At 37.1% G+C, this 25,157-nt stretch overlaps 1 protein-coding gene across 5 annotated transcripts in view; it reads right to left on the reverse strand.

The window, feature by feature from the left end:
• The window catches only part of TNNI3K (TNNI3 interacting kinase), a 351,063-nt gene extending 350,828 nt beyond the window's left edge, over positions 1-235 (reverse strand). For all 5 annotated transcript variants that reach the window (XM_061411584.1, XM_061411580.1, XM_061411581.1 and 2 more), the window contains exon 1: positions 135-235. In XM_061411584.1, coding sequence (XP_061267568.1) covers positions 135-174 — 40 coding nt within the window. In that variant the 5' untranslated portion in view covers positions 175-235. The remainder of the gene's footprint in view (positions 1-134) is intronic.
• Positions 236-25,157: the final 24,922 nt, after the last annotated feature.

The following is a 25,157-nucleotide window of genomic DNA, read 5'->3' on the forward strand; positions in this document are numbered from 1 at the left end:
TTCAGATAATCTTAACACTTTTGCATAAATTTTGTCTTGTCCTCTTGCAAAAATTAGCAGATATTCCAGTGAAATGTTAACTATATATACTACCTACTGAATTATATTACATTTAAAGATACAGGAATAATTACCAGTACAAGTTTGCGTTGGTCTGGATTTATAATTTCCCATTTGTTAGAAGTTTCTTCTTTTCCCCAGTGCAGTTCCTGAGGTTGCAAGATTCCAAGTTCAAGTGCAGTGACAGTCCAGTTGAAAAATACTTTGATAGTCTGGCTAAAAATAAGCTGACTGCCAAATGGAATGTCATGCAACAATTACAAAGAACTAAATAGTTTGTGGTTTCAAGGGTGAAATCATGAAAGGAATTAATCAGTCTATTTAAAAGAACTATAGCAAAGATAAAGAGTAAATGTTTCCATACGATTATTTGCCTCCATCCATTGATTATCTATCCATATGCACCTTGATGGGCATTTCTTTTAATCTAGAAAGTCATTCTGTTACATCTGAGGTTCAGAAAGAGCTATTAAAACTACCTAGATCATCTTTCAGGATTGTTTTCTCCTAAGCCAAAGTAAAGATTGTTGGAAAATGGTGACTTGTGATAGAATTCGTCTTGATAGAATATAAATAATGGAAATCAACATCCTATGGCATGCTACTAATAGAAATGAATGTGAATTTGGCCTAAAGCAGAACTACAAAACTATTTTTCCAGGAAGAAATTCTCAACATAGACCATGATTAATTTATACCACTCGTTGATTATATTGACCATAAGTCACAGATAAGGATCTAAGACAGTGATTTCTACAAACGGCAATTCATAAAATAACAATGACAACAATAAGATTACAGATAATAAGATGGAAAGCTTAGCATGCCAGACACTAGTCTAAGTGTTTTATATGCATTTTGTCATTTATACCTTATACAATCCTGCAAGGTGTATAGTATTCTCATCTCATAGATGAGAAAATCCAGATTTGCTAGCAGGTAGAGGAATCTGAAATAAATTCTGAGTCTATATGATTCTAAAGTCCAAGTCAGATATTACACTTCACAGCGGCTTTTCTCTTTGTACATGCATATTTCTATTGATATAAATGAACTCAGGGTATGATGGAGGATAAATGGGAAACCCAGAGATTTTCAACTATATATTTCTTTTGGATAATGTAATTATACCTAGAATACACACACGTCAATCTTGAAATCCTCCTTTAGAGGCTATACTTTCAATTTCCTATTTATTAAAATTGAGAGTTCAAATAACTTCTTCTTTTTGAAGCAACTGCTTAGACAAATTAATCATTTCCCACAACTTTTTCTCAGCAAAGGTAATCTAAGTTCCAGAGGGACAGTCTCTATACTGATCAGATATAGTTAGAGAAGTTGGTATCTAACCTCTGTCCTCCCCTGGATATAATTCTGATTTCTCCTCCCTCAGTATATGCTGCCAGGGCCATTGATGTCTGCTACACTGTAGTGGCCTCTGATTACTTCATCCACGCACTCTGCATTTTCCTTGTTTGAGGACTTCAGCTATACCAACTTTCAGCACTTGTGTGATGCCCATCCCTTTAGGTCAGAAAATCCTTCCTTTCCCCAGACATGCTCTTCTCAGGCTCACTGGTCTAGGCACCTGACTTCCTAAATGCTTGGTTCTGGTGACCAAGCATTCAGTCCTGTCCTGAAGTCCTGAAGACCAAACTAGATAGTCTTTTTAAAGAGGCTGGCAATCTCCCAGAGCTACACCTTGGAATGCAAAGTACAAGTTCCCGTCTCTCAGATTTCCATGGTTTTCATACCGTGAATCGAGAGGGACAGGGATGGGAGCCAGGGCTTTTGACCTTCTTGAGGACGTCTAAATCTGTTCTTTCCTGATCTTCTTTCTTATTTCTCTCTCCACTATTTCAAACCTTATATCTCAGTGTATAAGTGGGTGTTCATTGCCTCTACCAATGAATAAAAAGCTAATTCTTATATCATCTTACACTGTCTTTTCAAATTCCCCTTCGGTACATAAATGTAATGCATTGATCTTTAGGATTTTTCCTTTTAATTTTTGCAAATATTTTTATTATCTCAGAAAGCTTGGCTCTTACAAATGAAAGCTTTGACTTTCAAAACTAAAATTTTTGCAGTAGGTTTTTTTTTTTTTATTAATGGAGTTTTATGTTTATCATTTCCTCCATGAAGCAATAAGGCTCTTCTGGAAATTAGAGAAATATTAAGTAAAGACTTAGCTATTCCAGTGTCCTGAGAAAACATTGCCCAAATCTGAAAGCACTATGCAAAGGCATTGCATGCTTGCACTTTTCAAAGAAAAAAATGGCACTCCCCTTAAAAAAGACCTGTAACTTTGTACCTGATGTGAAGAACTAACTCATTGGAAAAGACCCTGATGCTAGCAAAGAAGGCAAGAAGAGAAGGGGACGACAGAGGCTAAGATTGTTTGATGGCATCACCAACTTTATGGATATGAGTTTGAGCAAGCTCCAGGAGTTGGTGATGAACAGGGAAGCCTGGCGTGCTGCAGTCCATGGGTTCGCAAAGAATCGGACAAGACTGAACGACTAAACTGCAGTAGGTTTTAAAACCCAATCAACAACTCAATTGAATTTTTCTACACCCTGAGGCAATAGATTTTGCTAAAAATGGTGAGAATAATAATCTCGATACCTAAAATATTAAATGTTATTGAATTTTCTGCTTCCAAAGGAACACTATCTATTAGCCCTTTTGTGACTGTGAGTCAAGGTCATGAGTTGAGGACAATACAAATGCTTTCAGGGACATGAAGAAAAGGCTGGAATAAGCAAATGATCAAGGATAACAATCCTGTTTTACCTGCCCAAGGAATCCTGGAGGGAATCCACACAGAAGCAGGAAATATTTCCTTCATTGCACTGTATATCTCTGCAAAAATTACTTCTTTTTACCTTGAGTTGATAACATGCTCTAAATTGAACTCTGCTCTTCCCAGTTCTGAGATTTTCAGAAGTGCAGAATGTCAAATATTATAAAAAATAAAACTCAATTAAAAAAATGACTCTAGTCATTTTTCTCAGCTTCTCAGACTTTAGTGAGAGTAAACACTACCTGAGAAGCTTTGTGAAAACACAGAAACCAGGGCTCTTTACCCAGACATTCTGATGCAGTGGAATTTCTTTATCCAGAAATTCAGGAGTAGGGCTTAGAATCTAATTTTAATAGGCATCCCTAGTGATTCTAAAGTAGATGCTTACTTGAAGCTTTGAGGAGCACTATTTTAAGATGGCTTAAAGTGAGATGCATACTCACCAGGAATTTTCTGAGTCTCTGAATTCCGTGTATCGGAAAAGAGGAGAGAAAATTGAGATAAAGAGAAAAAGAAGATTGTTTAAGATTTTCAGTGGGTTCTATCCTATGGTAATCAGTGAGGCAATATGTGATTTGGCTATACATCTATAGACCCATGGGCTTCCCAGGTGGTGCTAATGGTAAAGAACCTGTCTGCCAATGCAGGAGAAATAAGTGAAGCAGGTTCAATCCCTGGGTCAGGACAATACCCTGGAGGAGGTCATGGCAACTCACTCTAGTATTCTTGCCTGCCACAGATGGAGGAGCCTGGTAGGTTACGGTCTATAGGGTCGCAGAGTCTGACACAACTGAAGCGACTTAGCATGCACACATGCATATACTCCTGTACTGTAAAACTGGATCACAAAAGTGGAAACAACCAAGATGCCTTTTACAGGTGAATAAACAAATGTGCATGTACATTCATACAATGGAAACTTATTCAGCAATTAAAGAAAGGAGCTACCAAGCCAAGAAAAGTCATGGAATAACTTTAAATGAGTATTGCTAATTAAAAAGCCAGTCAGATAAGGCAGTACACCACATGATTCCAACTACATTTTGGGAAAGGCAAAACTATGGTGATGGTAAAAAGATAAGTGGTTGCCAGGGGAGCAGTGAGAAGGGGAGGGAGGAATAGGTGGAACACAGGGAAACTTGAGGGCAGTGAAATTATTCTGCATGATATTCTAAGGGTAAATATATGCCATTATATATTTGGAAGAAACAACAGAAATGTAAAATAGTAATGTAAACTCTGAATTTTAGTTAATAATGTATCAATATCAGTTCAGCAATGCTAACAAATGTACCAAACTAATTTAATATATTAATAATAGGGGAAACTGTTCTGGGGGAAAGGAAAGAATGAGCATATGAAAACTCTATACTTTCTGCTCAGTAATTCTTGTAAATCTACAACTGCTTTAACAAAAGGGTTTTATTAATTTAAAAAACATTTTTTATTGGAGTATAGTTGATTTACCATGTTGTATTAGTTTCAGCTGTACAGTAAAGTGAATCAATTATACATAAACATATTGTTGTTGTTCAGTCGCTAAGTCGTGTCCAATTCTTTGTGATCCCATAGACTGCAGCACACCAGTCTTCCCTGTCCTACCCTATCTCCCAGAGTTTGCTCAAACTCATGTCCATTGAGTCAGTGATGCTGTCTAACCATCTACTCCTTTTTTGGGGGGTACTTCCCAGGTGGCTCAGTGGTAGAGAATCTGCCTGCCAACGTAAGAGATACAAGAGATGTGGGTTTGACTTCTGGGTTGGGAAGATACGCTGGAAGAGAAAATGGCAACCCACTCCGGTATTCTTCTCTGGAAAACCCCATGGACAGAGGAGCCTGGCAGGCTACAGTCCATGGGGTCACAAAGAGTTGGAAACAACTGAATATTCACGCATTCTTTTTTAGATTCTTTTCCCATATAAGCCATTGCAGAGTATTGAGAAGAGTCTCTTGTACTATATAGTGGGTTCTTATTAGTTATCTATTTTATATATAGTGGTGTGCATATATCAACCCTAATTTCCCAGTTTATCCCTTCCCCTTTAATCCCTGGTAATCATAAGTTAGCTTTCTACATATGCAACTCTACTTCTGTTTTTGTCTCTTGTTTTAAAGATTTTTTTTTCCCATGTAGGCCATTACAGAGTATTCAGTCGAGATCCCTGTGCTATACAGGAGGCTAGTGTTAGTTATCAATTTTATATACAGTAGTGTATATATATCAGGCCCAATCTCACAATTTACCCCTAACCCCTTTCCCTAGTCCTCTGGTAACCATAAGTCTGTAGAAAAGGTCTATTATTCTTTTTTAATTCAGGAAAATATAAAACAATAAATAAACATGAACAAAAACAGTAACTCCTTAGCAAGACCACTTGAATTTTTCCAGGCGTGTCTGTTTATAACTCATAAAGAAAGACTATCTCTAAGGAATACACAACTAACAGTATTTGTTTTTCTTTTACACTTGCTTGTATGTATGTATTTTTTCATTCAAAAATGTCAGGGTAGATTTAGTAAATACCTTATTTCTTCAACTATTCCTTTTTGACTAACATTCATGTTCTACTGAATTGCCTAAGTCTAATGTTAATGCCTTCATCTTTTCACCTGATTCATCAGAACACTTCAGCACATACATAGATATTCTAATACTTCTGTAATAAGCCTATCTACATTCTTTTTGAGTTCTTTTATTTTTGGTTATATGATTTATTTATCCCAACCTACGCTTGCACATCTGCTATTTTTATTTTATACTAGTCTCTTCATAAATATTTTAAAGGATGCTTTCAAGATGAAAAATATAAATTTGACCTTGACACTTCTATCTTTATGATTCCAACAGAGAAATTATAAACAACATGTACCTCATGAAATCAGACCAATGCACTTAAAACAATTTTTATCATATTTAGGACTGTGAATTCACTTACACTTAAATCTAGATGATTCTTCCATTGTTTATATGAGTTCTTGTTAAGATGTGCCCGAGTTTTAAAAGTTTAAATTTTTAATGTGTTGCATCTGGTTGACAAGCAGTTTAAAGAATCATAGCTTTAAAAATAATAAGCCAGAATTACTAATTGATATATATTTAGGTTTTTGTCTTCTTTTAATAAACATTATGCATATTGAAACAAAGATATCTAAAATAAAAACTGAACACTAAGATGTCTATACCTATTCAGTTAAAAACATTCTTTGATTAATTTCTTTTCAAACAACATACTTTTACATTAGACAAGCATAATTTATAAGATTATTATTGTTAAACAAATTTCCTTTCTTTTCCAATAGAATATCTAAATTTATAGTATTTTGGGTGGAACTATAAATCACCATTAGGAATCTGAACATTGTTGAGGTAATATTCAGATTAATCCTCACAAATGAATAGGACATGCTATATAATATTTAAAGTAACTATCATATAAAAATGAAAGCAAATGTGAAAAAAATCAATATCACAGTAATTTTAACTGGTGCTCTCAGTATCTCTAACTGTGAGTATATTAAAGAAAGAAAAAATATCACTACTTTTGTTTCTAATATACTACAACTGAAAATGAAAAGATTTTAATCTTTCTTGTACCTTCCTTTGTTGCTGAGTGAACATGTAGTAGAATTAATTAAAGAATCTAAATTAAACAGTATATCTCTGTCAGTGTCTAAAACTTTCTTTCCCAAATTGATAGGACTTCTTTCAGTTGTCAGCTCAGCTCTTCATTGGTTGACTGATTCATTTATTCACTCAATAAGTATGAACAGTACCTAGCACTCCAAAGAGATCACGGGGCCAGTGACAGACATGGAAATAGGCAATTGTAATATAGTATCTGTCTTATGATGGATATATATATGACTCATAATGAGAAGGTACATCTAATAAAGCCAAGCTTTCAACTGGAAAATATTTCTTTGAGGTATTAAAACCATCAGACCAATCTAAACTTCATGACTCAGACCACTTTTCATTCTTTCATCATTCTATTTCTCTCCTCCTGAGAGTCAGATAGCCTGCTAAGGAAATATTATTGTTTTACAATTACAGTTCAGTTAATAGCTACTTGTGCTTCCTTCACAGCTCAGTCGGTAAAGCATCTGTCTGCAATGCAGAGACCTGGGTTCAGTTCCTGGGTTGGGAAGGTCCCTGGAGAAAGAAATGGCAACCCACTCCAGTATTCTTGCTTGGAGAATCCCATGGACAAAGGAGCCTGGCGGGCTACAGTCCATGGGGTCACAAGAGTCGGACACGACTTACCGACTAAACCACCACCACCAATAACTACTTATTTTCTTTGGGCAAATACCATTTCCATGTCTGAGGTTCTTCATTTAAAGACAAAGGGAAAAAAGGTGGACAAAGGGAAAAAATGGTTTTACTTAATTGAAGTTTTTCTTTATCATTTATCCACTTGTGTCTGTGTCTCAAAATGAAAACTAATTTGATGTAGGTAAGATAAATTACTTAAAGCTTCAAACAATGGATCTATGTAACATGTAGTTGTTAAAGAGCCTGCTGAGTGATTATATATGACCAGTTCTTTGCTTAGACCCTCCAAGCAGAAACAATCTCAGTAAGTAGTCTGTCCAAGCATAGTTATCATTATTTTTGTTACATGCCCTATATTGTATCTTCTTAGTGGTAGAATAGTGATAATGGTTACCATGCCATACAGTTTCATGCCATCTTCCTTTCAATTCGATATCATGTCAGTGTTAGAAATAGCATCATTCATTGGCATGTACACAAAGTTCCTGATCTTCCTTCTGTTTAAACTTCCACTTTGGTATTCCACCAATCTGGAGAAGGCGATGGCACCCTACTCCAGTACTCTTGCCTGGAAAATCCCATGGACGGAAGAGCCTGGTGGGCTGCAGTCCATGGGGTCGCGAAGAGTCAGACACGACTGAGCGACTTCACTTTCACTTTTCACTTTTCACTTCCATGCATTGGGGAAGGAAATGGCAACCCACTCCAGTGTTCTTGCCTGGAGAATCCAAGGGACGGGGGAGCCTGGTGGGCTGCTGTCTATGGGGTCGCACAGAGTCGGTCGGACATGACTGAAGTGACTTAGCAAGCAAGCAATTCCACCAATCAGAACTGACATTGACTCAATTGTTAAATGTATTCTATCCATGTTATACTACAGTAGAAGAACTAAGCTGGCTCCCTTCACAGTTGAATTTTACAACACATAATCTTGAATATAAATTAAAAGCAATGTTATGGTTAAATTGGTGTAAAGTTGTTGGGGGTACAAAAAAGTCAATTTTTACCCACAGCTCCATTAACAGACCAATACTTTAGTTGGGTGAATCAAAAGAAAGTCACAGTTTATAGGTCTACACAGTATCTGATTTCTTCTTGCAGAGGCTATTGTCTCTGAGGCCAATTATTAGGGGACCTATTATTACATGTAATGTTTTAGTATATGTTTAATACCAGGCAGACTTTTGATAATAAACCCAAGTTCAGTGCTTCCAATTTTATAGTCAATATATGTCCTGATATACCTAATTTTACTGGCATTCAAATAATATATCTTTCCCATCCAGAATGTAATAATCTAAGTATAAATTAAAAAATTATGTTTCAAATTAGACTTTGTGAACAGTTATATACATTTTCTTCATAATTTTATGTCTTTTCTTTAATTTAGATTATCCAGAATAGACTGTAATTGGGAACTGCAAGACAATTTATTTTCTATTAAATCTGGACATGTACTAATTCACAAAATCATCTTAAGATCAGGGAAGCATTCTTTAATGTTATTAAGGCTAGTTATTGTACATTTTCAGTGGTCAAATATATTTATATTTGACAAGTATGTACTATAACTATATATGTGTATCCATACAGATTATATATACATACATTGGCATAAATTTCATACATATGTAATATATGTATATGAGAGTGAGTGAGTGCTCAGTCACTCAGTCTTGTCTGACTCTTTGGGACCCCATGAACTGTAGCCTAACAGGTTCCTCTGTCCATGGGCTTGTGTGAGTGAAAGTCACTCAGTTGTGTCCATTTCTTTGCAACTCCATGGACTGTAGATTATCCTGGCAAGAATATTGGAGTGGGTTGTTTCCTTCTACAGGGGATCTTCCCAACCCAGGGATAAAACCTGCTCTCCTGCATTGGCAGGCAGATTCTTTGCCACTGAGCCACCTGGAAAGCCCCAATATATGTATATATATACACTTTACACAAAAACAATAATATAACAAACTGACATTGTGAAGTCCTACCCTGAGTAAAGCCTATATGAAGGCAACATCTACTTCTATTAAAGCACTTATTACAGATGATAGAACTAATGCCTTCATCTCTCCTGTTAGGCTGTGAGCAGCTTAAGAGCAGAAATTATGTCTTACTCACTTTTGAATTCCCAACAGCCTAGCATAAAGCCAGACAGACACAGATATAAATGTAATTGTTTTGGTTTGAATTGAATTGAACTAAGCTGAACCAAGCTGTATTAGATTAAAACAATTAAATTGAGTAGACTCAATCTCTTCAGTAAGGGAATTATTGCTCAGAGGTAAAATGAGTAGAGATGAAACCATCGCCAATTCTGTAGACAAATATGGCAGCATTTTGAAATTCCATGCAAAGATAAATAATTCTAATCTCTTAATGTTTTCTCATCTTCTCTTTAAAATTTTACCTATATGTTAAGAAGTTTTTGCATTACTTGGAGTTGTTAACAATAACCATTTTTATAAGATATATGATGTTCTAGCAATAGTTTACAAATCAGACTTCATGGAGAGTTTCTAAACCCTACAATACCAGGCGGAGAAGGCAATGGCAACCCACTCCAGTACTCTTGCCTGGAAAATCCCATGGACGGAGGAGCCTGGTGGGCTGCAGTCCATGGGGTCGCGAAGAGTCGGACACTACTGAGCGACTTCACTTTCACTTTTCACTTTCATGCATTGGAGAAGGAAATGGCAACCCACTTCAGTGTTCTTGCCAGGAGAATCCCAGGGACGGGGAGCCTGGTGGGCTACTGTCTATGAGGTCACACAGAGTTGGATATGACTGAAGCAACTTAGCAGCAGCAGCAGCACAATTACCAGGACCTGATCAACTAAATCAGAATCCACTGGGATCAGGCCCTTGAATTAGGGGGAAAAAAACAAAAAAAACTTCCAAAGTGATTATGACACTGTCTATAAAATAAGTATACAGTAGGGTCCCTGTCTGCTGCATATATATGTCTGAATATAACCTAATTTTATATTCAAAAGTATCACTTACCCTACAAAGTAGTTTTTGATGTACATTAATGAATGGTGCAAAAAAACCTCCATGATAAATAAATTAAGAAGAGGAAAGGGTTACATCAGACTGGTTCAGTTCAGTTCCGTTCAATCGCTCAGCTGTGTCCGACTCTTTGCAACCCCATGAACCACAGCACGCCAGGCCTCCCTGTCCATCACCAACTCCTGGAGTCTACCCAAACCCATGTCCATTGAGTCAGTGATGCCATCCAACCATCTCATCCTCTGTCGTCCCCTTTTCCTCCTGCCGTCAATCTTTCCCAGCATCAAGGGCTTTGAAATGAGTCAGCTTTTCACATCAGGTGGCCAAAGTATTGGAGTTTCAGCTTCAACATCAGTCCTTCCAATGAACACCCAGGATTAATCTCCTTTAGGATGGACTGGTTGGATCTCCTTACAGTCCAAGGGACTCTCCAGAGTCTTCTCCAACACCACAGTTCAAAAGCATCAATTCTTTGGCGCTCAGCTTTCTTTATAGTCCAACTCTCACATCCATACATGACTACTGGAAAAACCACAGCTTTGACTAGACGGACCTTACAGAAGGATTTCTGAACATAGCAAACCTTAAATAGGTCTTCCTTCTTATGGCGTTTTTAACATCTTGGAACAGAAATAACTATTTAAGCTCGAGCATATGATAAATTGAGAACTTGGACACAATTTAAATCATTATATCAAGAGACAATTCAGATAAATGTTAAGAATATATTCATTAAAACATCTACTATTGTTCTACAGAGTAAAACAAATTAAAACTGATGGGATCAAAGTAGGGCTTCCCTGGTGGTTTAGGCAGTAAACAATCTGCCTGCAATGTTGAAGATTCGGGTTCAATTCCTGAGTGGGAAAGAGACCACCCACTCCAGTATACTTGCCTGGAGAATCCAATGAACAGAGGAGCCTGTTTGGCTACAATTTATGTGGTTGCAAAGAGTTGGACATGACAGCGACTAAGCATGCAGGCATGCATGATGGGATCAAAGTAATTTCAACTTAATTTTCATTTTTTCTTGAGACTAACAATGGATGAGATTAAGTTAGGAAAAGTCATAATTACCAAATAATAGAGAAAGTACATAAAGTGGTAGCAATGGTGGAAAACAGGAACAGGAAATACAATAAGAGTTTCAAAAGGAAAAAAGTCAAATCAAGAGATCTTATAGGAGGTTAAAGAGGGAGGGGACATACATTTACTGTGATTCACGTTGACACATAGCAGAAACCAACACAATCTTGTACAGCAATTATCCTCCAATTAAAAATAATTATTTTTATTTTTTTTTTTTTATTTATTTATTTTTTTTTGTGGGCGGCGCCGGGCGCGCGAGTCCGCGCGGGCGCGCCCCCTCACAGAGCGCGAGCCCAGGGGGAGCGCACGGGGCTCGGAGAAGCGAGCGGCCGCGTCTGGACTGAGCAGCGGCCTCTCCTGCGCCACCCCCTTCCCGAGTAAAAATAATTATTTTTAAAAGGAGAGAGCTTAGAAAAGCTAAGACAACCTTAATTGTCAGAGGAGAGCAGCACCTGGGCAGAAGCATAAGCCAGTGTCTATCAATGAGAGGACTATGCAAACTATATTTGAATTCAGGGTACATTATGGCAAGAAATACTGAGGAAGTTGAGGGGTTTAAACACTGGCATAATTTCTTAAAGAGGATAATAAAATTTTGCTTGTTGTAAGTCTCTTGAGATTACTTTTGAAATGTAGTATTCAATATCTACTCATGATCATGAAAGAAAGAACAAAGAAAGAAAATTTTTCTTGGAAATGCAGAAATGGGTTATGAAATATATTACTGGCTCAAGAGAGTAACTGTACATATTCTCTAAATGTTCCTTTAATAATTCCATTAAATTTCCCTAGATATCATAATTGAATGGGCTGTACATTTTTACCCATTTAGAAGGTGTTTTGTTTTAAATTTAAATTTGCAAAAGGCTTTCCAGTAAATTATATCAAACCATTTCAGACTTACACTGCCTAGTGGCCTTTAGTGTTCAGATATCTTAACTTACGGCCTAATGCAGATCACAGGGAGCTAAGGGTAGCATTAGGAACCAATCTAAAGCACTGTCCAATTTTTATACTTTGCCCTATGCCAAAGTTTATGCTTAACTAGAAAATTACATTCTGTTATTACTCACTAGAAAACTTAGAAGATGCTTTCACTGCTTTTACTAACATCTGATTATGGACTATAAAATATGCATTTATGTAAGTATTTTGGTTATGGTTGATTCTATTTTTCCACTGTGTAGCTTTCTACTATGTATCGAACTACAGAAACATAATCTTTTTGCTCTTTAAATCAAATTGATAAAATACATCATATGTGGTATCATTTCTATATTAATAAAAAAGCTACCTGCATATTGAATTTTTAGTTCAGCAAAGATGATGATAACATCTTATAAAAACAAAAGGTAGCTATTTGTGTCTAAACAAAAATATTCTCCAGAAATATGTGTTTAAATAGAATATAAAATACAGGATTAAGGTGAAAGAGGAGAGTGAAAAAGTTGGCTTAAAACTCAGCATTCAGAAAACGAAGATCATGGCATCTGGTCCCATCACGTCATGGCAAATAGATGGGGAAACAGTGGAAACAGTGACAGACTTTATTTTGGGGGGCTCCAAAATCACTGCAGATGGTGGCTACAGCCATGAAATTAAAATACGCTTGCTCCTTGGAAGAAAAGTTATGACAAACCTAGACAGCATATTAAAAACTTGAGACATTACTTTGCCAACAAAGCTCCATCTAGTCAAAGCTATGGTTTTTCCAGTAGTCATGTACAGATGTGAGAGTTGGACTATAAAGAAAGCTGAGTGTTGAAGAATTGATGCTTTTGAACTGTGGTGTTGGAGAAGACTCTTGAGAGTCCCTTGGACTGCAAGGAGATCTAACCAGTCAATCCTAAAGGAAATCAGTCCTGAATATTCATTGGAAGGAATGATGCTAAAGCTGAAACTCCAATACTTTGGTCACCTGATGTGAAGAACTTATTCATTTGAAAAGACTCTGATACTGGGAAAGATTGAAGGCGGGAGAAAGGGACAACAGAGGATTAGATGGTTGGATGGCATCACCGACTCAATGGAAAGGAGTCTGGGTAGGCTCTGGGAGTTGGTGATGGACAGGGAGGCCTGGTGTGCTGCCATTCATGGGGTTGTAAAGAGTCGGACACAACTGAGAGACTGAACTGAACTGAAAATACAGGATTAAACACTAAAAGTGTTGAAATCAATCAACTTTTTTTTCCCCCAAGTTCAAAGCAAACACACTTCTGTGAAATATTATGCTATGTGAATGTGCTTGTGAACTTTTATTTCCCCCAGTTTTTTCTTTTCTGTGCCATTTCTACACAGTTCAACATGCAGTACTATCACATGAATCACAGCTTTCCCATTATCAATTCACTAGGAAGTGATATGTGGGGATACACTGGATATTTTTTAAACTTCTCCATTTTTCACTGTTCAACAGAATCTCATGTCAATTTTGTCACTTGGTAGTCAAATACTTGGATGATTACCCTCACCCATCACACACACTATTGCTAGTACTATTATTACTACTACTTCTACCACCTCTGCTAACACTACATCACTTCCTTCCTTTTATTTTTGGTCAGCATTTTAATTTCTAAGAAGGTACCTGGACACTTTCATAAACGAGTATAAGTTAACCTAAAGAGTAGATATTTCCTCAAACCAATCTTACTCTCAGAAACTACACTTCAGGCTGGGCCTCTTTTAGACCCTCCTATCTTACCTGGAAAATCCCATGGACAGAGGAGCCTGGTAGGCTGCAGTCCATGGGGTCATGAAGAGCTGGACGCGATTGGGTGACTTCACTCTCACTTTTCACTCTCATGCATTGGAGAAGGAAATGGCAACCCACTCCAGTGTTCTTGCCTGGAGAATCCCAGGGACAGGGGAGCCTAGTGGGCTGCCGTCTATGGGGTTGCACAGAGTCTGACACAACTGAAGCGACTCAGCAGCAGCAGCATGACCAGGCACTCCCTCCTCCCAATCTTCACAAATACTGCTCCCACTGCTAAAATACATTCAAGCACTCATTGTCTCTCCTCCTACCCTCCAAAAAACAATCAAAGAAATATAAATAGGCCAATCTTACTTGTCTCTCAAGGTCTCAGTATAAATGTCATATGTCCTGAGAGGCTTTTCTTAATCACATAGTCCCTTAAGCTGGATGAAATCCTGTAGGTTGCTTATTGTAGCTCTAATCATAAATTTCAGACTTCCCTGGTGGCTCAGATGGTAAAACATCTGCCTACAATGCAGGATACCTGGGTTTGATCCCTGGGTTGGGAAGATCCCCTGGAGAAGGAAATGGCAACCCACTCCAGTACTCTTGCCTGGAAAATCCTGTGGATGGAGGAGCCTGGTAGGCTACAGTCCGTGGGGTTGCAAAAAGTCGGACACGACTGACTGACTGCACTTTTACTTTCACTCATTAGTTACTGCAATGGATTCCTTTTTCCATCTGTCTTATCATTTGCTAAACTGGAAAACCCTCAGAGTGTCTAGCAAAGGCGCTGACACATAGTTAACATTCAATATATGTTTGATACTTTGAAGTCAGAGAGGGCCTAACAGTGGCCTATATTATTTATCTGTTTGAAACTATAATCTTATTTTTGAAGGAATCATGTAGATTCATTTCCTACTTTAAAGCACATACATTGAGCACATTTTTATTTGCTTATGCATCCTCTGACTTCCTCTGTGAAGAGTTAAGGTAGTTTATCATCTCTAACATACCATCTCATAAGAGACACTACGTTAAGTGCTGGGCTGTTTGCCTCAATATATGGTTTCCTTACTGCTAAGTCACTTCAGTCGTGTCCAACTCTGTGCAACCCCATAGACGTCAGCCCACCAGGCTCCCCTGCCCCTGGGATTCTTCAGGCAAGAACACTGGAGTAGGTTGCCATTTCCTTCTCCAATGCTTGAAAGTGAAAAGTGAAAGTGAAGTCGCTCCGTCATGTCTGACTCTTAGCGACCCCATGGACCACAGCCTACCAGACTCCTCCAACCATGGGATTTTCCAGGCAAGAGTACTGGAGTGGGGTGCCGTTGCCTTCTCCGGTGGTTTCCTTAACATGGCCTAAAAAGGGATGAGATTCTAAATGTTTACCTTGTCTCACTTTTTCCTTTTCATACTTTCCTAAATTTAGCATTTCAATGATCATTATATTCCATGACCATGATATTCATTATAAAAATATAACATCTACTGGTGCCATCCCCTCCACTTATATACTATGCCCTCTACTATTAAAAACATACCATCACTAGAGAAAATGTTAAATAATAAGTCAATAAATGAAAAATGATAATGTATGCTTCATTGATAACATGTATGCTTCAATGATAACAGATGACTGATTTCTAAATTATAAATTAAATATTTAAGTAATAAACACAAATATCTGAGGAAATAAAAATAATAGCAGAGTATACAAAAACCATTTTTGGGCAAAGTTTGAACCCAGAAATGTAAATGGACAATGGAATATGTTTTTGCCTGGAGGAATTAGCCAAAACTACACATTTGGTCTTAATCAGAGGGTGGCCCAGTGTTCCCACATGTTAGAAATTCTTAGACGGGATCATTGATAGATTAAGCAGAAACTCCTCCCTCACCTGCCAAATGTGCCTTCAGATTAAAAATCAACTAGAAGTAAAATCTGTCATACTATACTCCAGACCAAAATGATTGTGGAAAAGGCTGCTTTGGCATTGAGCAAAACAGGGGAAATGAAAAAGAAAGTAAAATAATATCCCTGAGAAATTCCTAAATATGCTCAATATGGACTTCTCCTGTGGATATGCAGAGCTGCGTGGGCTAGAGAACCTCAGCTAAACATAATTTAAGATTGTAATACCTCTCCAGTCTCCTGACAGAAGCAAATGCAACGCCCTGGGGGAAGGGTCCATTCATCTTAGGCCGTGGGGAACTTCTACAGATACTTTACCAAGGACAATGAGCCACAGTTAATGCTAATCAGACATAAGAGAAAGCATGGTGATAGGAGCTGAAAAACTAGAATTAGAAGCTAGTGGAATTATCAAATACAGTCTATAAAACAACTGTGCTTGCTTATCACATTTAAAGGAAGAAAACAAGAGTAAGCATGAGACATGACAGCAATAAACATATCTCTAGAGAATAGGAAGCTCTCAAGGGAAAAAGCAGACTTCAGTGAAAAGGAAACCCATGAATTAAAAAATATTTAAGAATCAGAAATTTTTCATTTCATTTTTTCAAAATATTTTTAAGAAACCAACTAAATTTTGTCTTCAGTTTACATTCAAACATGGAATTTCATATTGAAAATAAAAAATACACCCTCCAAAAATATTGATCAATTTAATAAAAAATAGTTAGCAATTTTATTAAGTGTTATATGTTTGAATTTTTAGAGCCCCTAGCAAATTATTTTTAAAAAATCTTGGCAAAGTTTAACTTTCTTCTTTACCTAATGCTAGCCATTATTGCTGAAACATCATTATTTCAGATTGCTGATATTTCAAAGACCTTTGGGAAGTTACTGTATTTATTTTGCTTTTTTAACTCTTTAACACACATGGACTCAAAGCTCACCCTAAAATATGATAAGTATACCGGCCACCTATTATTCTTTGATTCCTTACTGAAATAAACTATTAGGAGTCCCTGCTATAATGATGGTGTATTTTGTGTATTTCTTTGAATAAATAATATACAGGAATCATTGAAATGCATCTTCAGTGGGAAGCCATCTGGCTCCATGTGAATTTATGAATATTTTAGCTTGCTCAGTGAGTCAAAAGTAAAATCTGGCACTTGGGATTATCATGTAGATTTGTGACATATAAAAATTTGCTTCTATAAATCAATGATTGACATATCTACTAAAGCATAGTTTCTTTTTTTCATCGATTGAGTCCACTTAAACTATGTGTAATATGGCATGCTTAGTTTGGAAGTCATGGCAATTCAACTTGAATCAGAACATGCAATGTTTTATTAAAATAGTTGCATATAAAAAGAGAATCTTGGATTGGGTTGAACTTTATAGGTTACTGTTGTGGACACTGTGATGTGGCCTCCACATTTTTCTTCTATGAAGGGCTTATTACTTCAGTTACTTCAGCTACCGGGAGTGCTGTCAATAGATATATTTAGCTGTCAACACCATTCAAAGATTGCCTCAGCCACAGAGAGCTATCTTGCCCAAAATGCTCCTTCCCAAGATAGCTATATCCAGTGATAGTTGATGAGTGCTATAAGTTGTGGCCACTAAGGTCCAACTCAGGATAGCACTAAGGTGCCATTCTGGCTCCAGAACTCCTCCTTGGATTAGCCAAACAAGACTGTCATTGGGCCTACATCACAGCTTGACTTCTCCCTTCTGCTCAATCCTGCTTCTGTTGCATTCCTTGAGGAATTATTAGTCTCAAAAGCATTTCTTAAGAAATGCACTGCACTCTAGACTCCATCTCAGATCCTGCTCTCCAGAACACTCAACCAGCAGCCATTTTCTAATCCTACCTCTTATCAAAAAAAAAGGACTTAGTGGGAAAACTCTTGGGTAAATTGTCTTCTAGTCTTCTAGTCACTTTGCTTCAATATTTCTGGCATTAGGAAGCCTATTATCTAATAAGACAATTTACTGTATTATTGGGAAAAGTTATTTCTAATACTGTATGAACACTTTCTTCTTTGTAATATCTCAAACAATACAAAACCAAATTCATCAGTCTACTGATTTAATCATTAATGAATTAAATAGAATTCTGATGAATGTTCACAATTTATAGAACAATTACATTCTTAACATTTTTGAGAATTATATCTTGATAATTAGAAATATAGATTCTAGAGGTGATAGTACACAGATGATATACAAATGAAGGAAATCCCAAAGGAATGAAAGCGGTAGAGAAACCTGAACACAATGACTTGTGATCTTCCAGTAATATGAGGTAAGAGTGATGATGAGGAACAAATTATTGACACTTCAAAGGAGAGTGAACGAACCAGGAAAAGAACTAGTACTATGGGATTCCCTGAAGCCAAATGAAGAATGTACTGCAAAGGCATGATCACTTGAAACAAATGCTGCTGACTTGGCATAAAGATGAGAACTAGAAAGAATACTGCATTTTTTTTTCTAGTTTAATTGAGACATAATTTATATACATTACTGCATAAGTTTAAGGTGTACAGCATAATGATTTGACTTATATACATCAAAAATGATCACAATAAGTTTAGGAAACATCTATCATCTCATACAGATATGAAATGAAAGGGAAAATATTTTTTCCTTCTGATAAGAACTCTGAGGATTTACTCTGTTAAAACATTCATTCTTAACTTATAACAGGGTTAATTATATTGTTCATGGTGTACATTACTTCCCTAGTACTTCCTTACAATTGGAAGTTTGTACTTTCTGACCACCATCATTCTATTCCCTTTCCCCTTACCTCTTGCCCTTTTTTTTTTTAACTTGTATTTAAATGTTCTTAGCAGCTTTATTTATAATTACCAAAAACTGTAAATAATTCAAATTTCTATCAAGTTGAATGGATAAACAGAATGTAGTATATCCACACATGAACATATAACTTGATAAACTGTTAACATGTTCAACAACATTATGCAGAGAAAAAAAAAATCCAGGTGCAAAAGGATACATACATTATAGCTCCATTTTTTATTAAATGCTATAAAAGATAAATCTATCATAACAGACTGATGATCAGTGTTTGCTTGAGGCTGGAATAGGGACTGACCAGGAAGATATACACCTGGAAAGGTCACGTGTAGGTGATCCAGTCAACAGACTCAGTTGAGCCCAGATTCTAGGTCATCCCAGTATCCATACCAGATTTGTTAGAGAAGCCTTTAAGAGAATTCCAGTTACCAATCATTTCAGTATTCCCAGGTGAGACTACAGACATCCTGGGAAGAAACCAGACAATCTGGATGTACTGTGTTCAAATTCCTGACCTCGAGAATCTCTAAATATAGTAAAACAGTTGTTGATTTATGTCACCAAATACTTTTTTAAATATGTTTATTTATTTTAATTGGAGGTTAATTACTTTACAATATTGTATTGGTTTTGCCATACATTGACATGAATCTGCCACAGGTGTACACGTGTTCCCCATCCTGAACCCCCCTCCCACCTCCCCCAACATACCATCCCTCTGGGTCATCCCAGTGCACCAGCTCCAAGCATCCTGTATCATGCAATGAACCTAGACTGGCAATTCATTTCACATATGATATTATACGTGTTTCAATGCCATTCTCGAAAATCACCCCACCCTCTCCCTCTCCCACAGAGTCCAAAAGACTGTTCTATACATCTGTGTCTCTTTTGCTGTCTTGCTTACAGGGTTATCATTACCGTCTTTCTGAAGTCCATATATATATGCATTAGCATACTGTATTGGTGTTTTTCTTTCTGGCTTATTTCACTCTGTATAATAGGCTCCAGTTTCATCCACCTCATTAGAACTGATTCAAATGTATTCTTTTGAATGGTTGAGTAATACTCCATTGTGTATATGTACCACAGCTTTCTTATCCATTTGTCTGCTGATGGACATCTAGGTTGCCTCCATGTCCTGGCTATTATAAACAGTGCTGCGATGAACACTGGGGTACATGTGTCTCTTTCAATTCTGGTTTCCTCAGTGTGTATGCCCAGAAGTGGGATTGCTGGGTCATAAGGCAGTTCTATTTCCAGTTTCTTAAAAGAATCTCCACACTGTTCTCCTTAGTGGCTGTATTAGTTTGCATTCCCACCAACAGGTAAGAGGGTTCCTTTTCTCCACACCCTCTCCAGCATTTATTGCTTGTAGACTTTTGGATTAATTGTTTGTCAGTTGCTTCATTTGCTATTATTTTCTCCCATTCTGAAGGCTGTCTTTTCACCTTGCTTATAGTTTCCTTTGTTGTGCAGACACTTTTAAGTTTAATTAGGTCCCATTTGTTTATTTTTGCTTTTATTTCCAGTATTCTGGGAGGTGGGTCATAGAGGATCCTGCTGTGATTTATGTCGGAGAGGGTTTTGCCTATGTTCTCCTCTAGGAGTTTTATAGCTTCTGGTCTTATGTTTAGATCTTTAATCCATTTTGAGTTTATTTTTGTGTATGGTGTTAGAAAGTGTTCTAGTTTCATTCTTTTACAAGTGGTTGACCTGTTTTCCCAGCACCAATTGTTAAAGAGACTGTCTTTAATCCATTGTATATTCTTGCCTCCTTTGTCAAAGATAAGGTGTCCATAGGTGCATGGGTTTATCTCTGGGCTTTCTATTTTGTTCCGTTGATCTATATTTCTGTCTTTGTGCCAGTACCAAACTGTCTTGATGACTGTGGCTTTGTAGTAGAGCCTGAAGTCAGGCAGGTTGATTCCTCCAGTTCCATTCTTCTTTCTCAAGATTGCTTTGGCTATTTGAGGTTTTTTGTATTTCCATACAAATTGTGAAATTATTTTTTCTAGCTCTGTGAAAAATACCGTTGGTAGCTTGATAGGGATTGCATTGAATCTATAGATTGCTTTGGGTAGTATACTCATTTTCACTATATTGATTCTTCCAATCCATGAACACGGTATATTTCTCCATCTATTAGTGTATTCTTTGATTTCTTTCACCAGTGTTTTAATAGTTTTCTATATATAGGTCTTTTGTTTCTTTCAGTTCAGTCAGTTGCTCATTCATTTCGGACTCTTTGCAACCCCATGAATTGCAACACAACAGGCCTCCAGAAAAACATCTATTTCTTCTTTATTGACTATGCCAAAGCCTTTGACTATGTGGATCACAATAAACTGTGGAAAATTCTGAAAGAGATGGGAATACCAGACCCGCCTCTTGAGAAACCTGTATGCAGGTCAGGAAGCAACAGTTAGAACTGGACATGGAGCAGCAGACTGGTTCCAAATAGGAAAAGGAGTACATCAAGGCTGTATATTGTTACCCTGCTTATTTAACTTATATGCAGAGTACATCGTGAGAAATGCTGGGCTGGAAGAAGCCCAAGCTGGAATCAAGATTGCCGGGAGAAATATTAATAACCTCAGATATGCAGATGACACCACCCTTATGGCAGAAAGTGAAGAGGAATTAAAGAGCCTCTTGATGAAAGTGAAAGAGGAGAGTGAAAAAGTTGGCTTACAACTCAACATTCAGAAAACTAAGATCATGGCATCTGGTGCCATCACTTCATGGGAAATAGAAGGGGAAACAGTGGAAACAGTGCCAGACTTTATTTTTGGGGGCTCCAAAATCACTGCAGATGGTGACTGCAGCCATGAAATTAAAAGATGCTTACTCCTTGGAAGGAAAGTTATGACCAACCTAGATAGTATATTCAAAAGCAGAGACATTACTTTGCCAACAAAGGTCCGTCTAGTCAAGGCTATGGTTTTTCCAGTGGTTATGTATTGATGTGAGAGTTGGACTGTGAATAAAGCTGAGCGCCGAAGAATTGATGCTTTTGAACTGTGGTGTTGGAGAAGACTCTTGAGAGTCCCTTGGACTGCAAGGAGTTCCAACCAGTCCATTCTAAAGGATATCAGTCCTGGGTATTCTTTGGAAGGACTGATGCTAAAGCTGAAACTCCAATAGTTTGGCCACCTCATGGGAAGTGTTGACTCGTTGGAAAAGACTCTGATGCTGGGAGGGATTGGGGGCAGGAGGAGAAGGGGATGACAGAAGACGAGATGGCTGGATGGCATCACCAACTCGAGGGACGTGAGTTTGGGTGAACTCCGGGAGTTGGTGATGGACAGGGAGGCCTGGCATGCTGCAATTCTTTAGGCAGATACATTCCCAAGTATTTTATTCTTTTCATTGCAATGGTGAATGGAAATGTTACTTAATTTCTCTTTCTACTTTCTCATTATTAGTGTATAGGAGTGCAAGATATTTCTGTGTGTTGATTTTGTATCCTGCAAATTTACTATATTTATTGATTAGTTCTAGTAATTTTCTGGTGGAATCTTTAGGGTTTTCTATGTAGAGGATCATGTCATCTGCAAACAGTGAGAGTTTTATTTCTTGTTTTCCAATTTGGATTCTTTTTATTTCTTTTTCTGCTCTGATTGCTGTGGCCAAAACTTCCAAAACTATGTTGAATAGTAGTGGTGAGAGTGGGCACCCTTGTCTTGTTCCTGACTTTAGAGGAAATGCTTTCAGTTTTTCACCATTGAGGATAATGTTTGCTGTGGGTTTGTCATATATAGCTTTTATTATGTTGAGGTATGTTCCCTCTATTCCTGCTTTCTGGAGAGTTTTTATGATAAATGGATGTGAATTTTGTCAAGGCTTTCTCTGCATCTATTGAGATAATCATATGGCTTTTATTTTTCAATTTGTTAATGTGGTGTATTACATTGATTGATTTGTGGATATTGAAGAATCCTTGCATTCCTGGGATAAAGCCCACTTGGTCATGATGTATGATCTTTTTAATGTGTTGTTGGATTCTGATTGCTAGAATTTTGTTAAGAATTTTTGCATCTATATTCATCAGTGATATTGCCTTTGGTTTTCTTTTTTTGTGGCATCTTGGTCAAGTTTTGGTATTAGGGTGATTGTGGCCTCATAGAATGAGTTTGGAAGTTTACCTTCCTCTGCAATTTTCTGGAAGAGTTTGAGTAGGATAGGTGTTAGCTCTCCTCTAAATTTTTGGTAGAATTCAGCAATGGAGCCGTCTGGTCCTGGGCTTTTGTTTGCTGGAAGATTTCTGATTACAGTTTCTACTTCCGTGCTTGTGATGGGTCTGTTAAGCTTTTCTATTTCTTCCTGGTTCACTTTTGGAAAGTTGTACTTCTCTAAGAATTTGTCCATTTCTTCCACGTTGTCCATTTTATTGGCATATAGTTGCTGATAGTAGTCTCTTATGATCCTTTGTATTTCTGTGTTGTCTGTTGTGATCTCTCAATTTTCATTTCTAATTTTTTTGATTTGATTTTTCTCCCTTTGTTTCTTGATGATTCTGGCTAATGGTTTGTTAATTTTATTTATCCACTCAAAGAACCAGCTTTTGGCTTTGTCGATTTTTGCTATGGTTTCTTTTGTTTCGTTTGCATTTATTTCTGCCCTAATTTTTAAGTTTTGTTTCCTTCTACTAACCCTGGGGTTCTTCATTTCTTCCTTTTCTAGTTGCTTTAGGTGTAGAGTTAGGTTATTTATTTGACTTTTTTCTTGTTTCTTGAGGTATGTGTGTATTGCTATGAACCTTCCCCTTAGCACTGCTTTTACAGTGCCTCACAGGTTTGGGGGTGTTGTGTTTTCATTTTCATTCATTTCTATGCATATTTTGATTTCTTTTTTGATTTCCTCTGTGATTTGTTGGTTATTCAGCAACGTGTTGTTCAGCCTTCATACACTGGAGTTTTTAATAGTTTTTCTCCTGTAATTGAGATCTAATCTTAATGCATTGTGGTCAGAAAAGATGCTTGGAATGATTTCAATTTTTTTGAATTTACCAAGGCTAGATTTATGGCCCAGGATGTGATCTATCCTGGAGAAGATTCATGTGTGCTTGAGAAAAAAGGTGCAATTCATTGTTTTGGGGTGAAATGTCCTATAGATATCAATTAGGTCTAACTGGCCTATTGTATCATTTAAAGTTTGTGTTTCCTTCTTAATTTTCTGTTTAGTTGATCTATCCATAGGTGTGAGTGGGGTATTAAAGTTTCCCACTATTATTGTGTTATTGTTAATTTCCCCTTTCATACTTGTTAGCATTTGCCTTATATATTGCGGTGCTCCTATGTTGGGTGCATATATATTTATAATTGTTATATCTTCTTGGATTGATCCTTTGATCATTATGTAGTGTCCTTCTTTGTCTCTTTTCACATCCTTTGTTTTAAAGTCTGTTTTATCTGATATGAGTATTGCTACTCCTGCTTTCTTTTGGTCTCTATTTGCGTGGAATATCTTTTTCCAGCCCTTTACTTTCAGTCCGTATGTTTTGAGGTGGGTCTCTTGTAGACAACATATACAGGGGTCTTGGTTTTGTATCCATTCAGCCAGTCTTTGTCTTTTGGTTGGGACATTCAACCCATTTACGTTTAAGCTAATTATTGATAAGTATGATCCCATTGCCATTTACTTTACTGTTTTGGGTTCGAGTTTTTGCATTTCCTTTCTAGAGAAGATCGTTTAGCATTTGTTGGAGAGCTGGTTTGGTGGTGCTGAATTTTCTCCACTTTTGCTTGTCTGTAAAGCTTTTGATTTCTCCTACATATTTGAATGAGATCCTTGCTGGGTACAGTAACCTGGGCTGTAGATTTTTCTCTTTCATCACTTTAAGTATCTCCTGCCATTTCTTCCTGGCCTGAAGAGTTTCTACTGAAAGATCAGCTGTAATCCTTATGGGAATCCCCTTGTGTGTATTTGTTGTTTTTCCCTTGCTGCTTTTCTCATTTGTTCTTTGTGTTTGATCTTTGTTAATTTGATTACTATGTGTCTTGGGGTGTTTCACCTTGGGTTTATCCTGTTTGGGACTATCTGGGTTTCTTGGACTTGGGTGATTATTTCCTTCCCCATTTTAGGGAAGTTTTCAACTATTATCTCCTCAAGTATTTTCTCATGGTCTTACTTTTTGTCTTCTTCTTCTGGGACTCCTATGATTCAAAGGTTGGGGTGTTTAGCATTGTCCTGGAGGTCTCTGAGATTGTCCTCATTTCTTTTAATTCATTTTTCTTTTTTCCTGTCTGATTCATTTATTTCTACCATTCTATCTTCTACCTCACTAATCCTATCTTCTGCCTCCGTTGTTCTACTGTTGGTTCCCTCCAGAGTGTTTTTGATCTCATTTATTGCATATTCATTTTATATTGACTCTTTTTTATTTCTTCTAGGTCCTTGTTAAACCTTTCTTGCATCTTATCAATCCTTGTCTCCAGGCTATTTATCTGTGATTCCATTTTGTTTTCAA

The sequence above is a fragment of the Bos javanicus genome, chromosome 3 (assembly GCF_032452875.1).
Source record: "Bos javanicus breed banteng chromosome 3, ARS-OSU_banteng_1.0, whole genome shotgun sequence".
In the NCBI taxonomy this organism is placed as follows: Eukaryota; Metazoa; Chordata; class Mammalia; order Artiodactyla; family Bovidae; genus Bos; species Bos javanicus.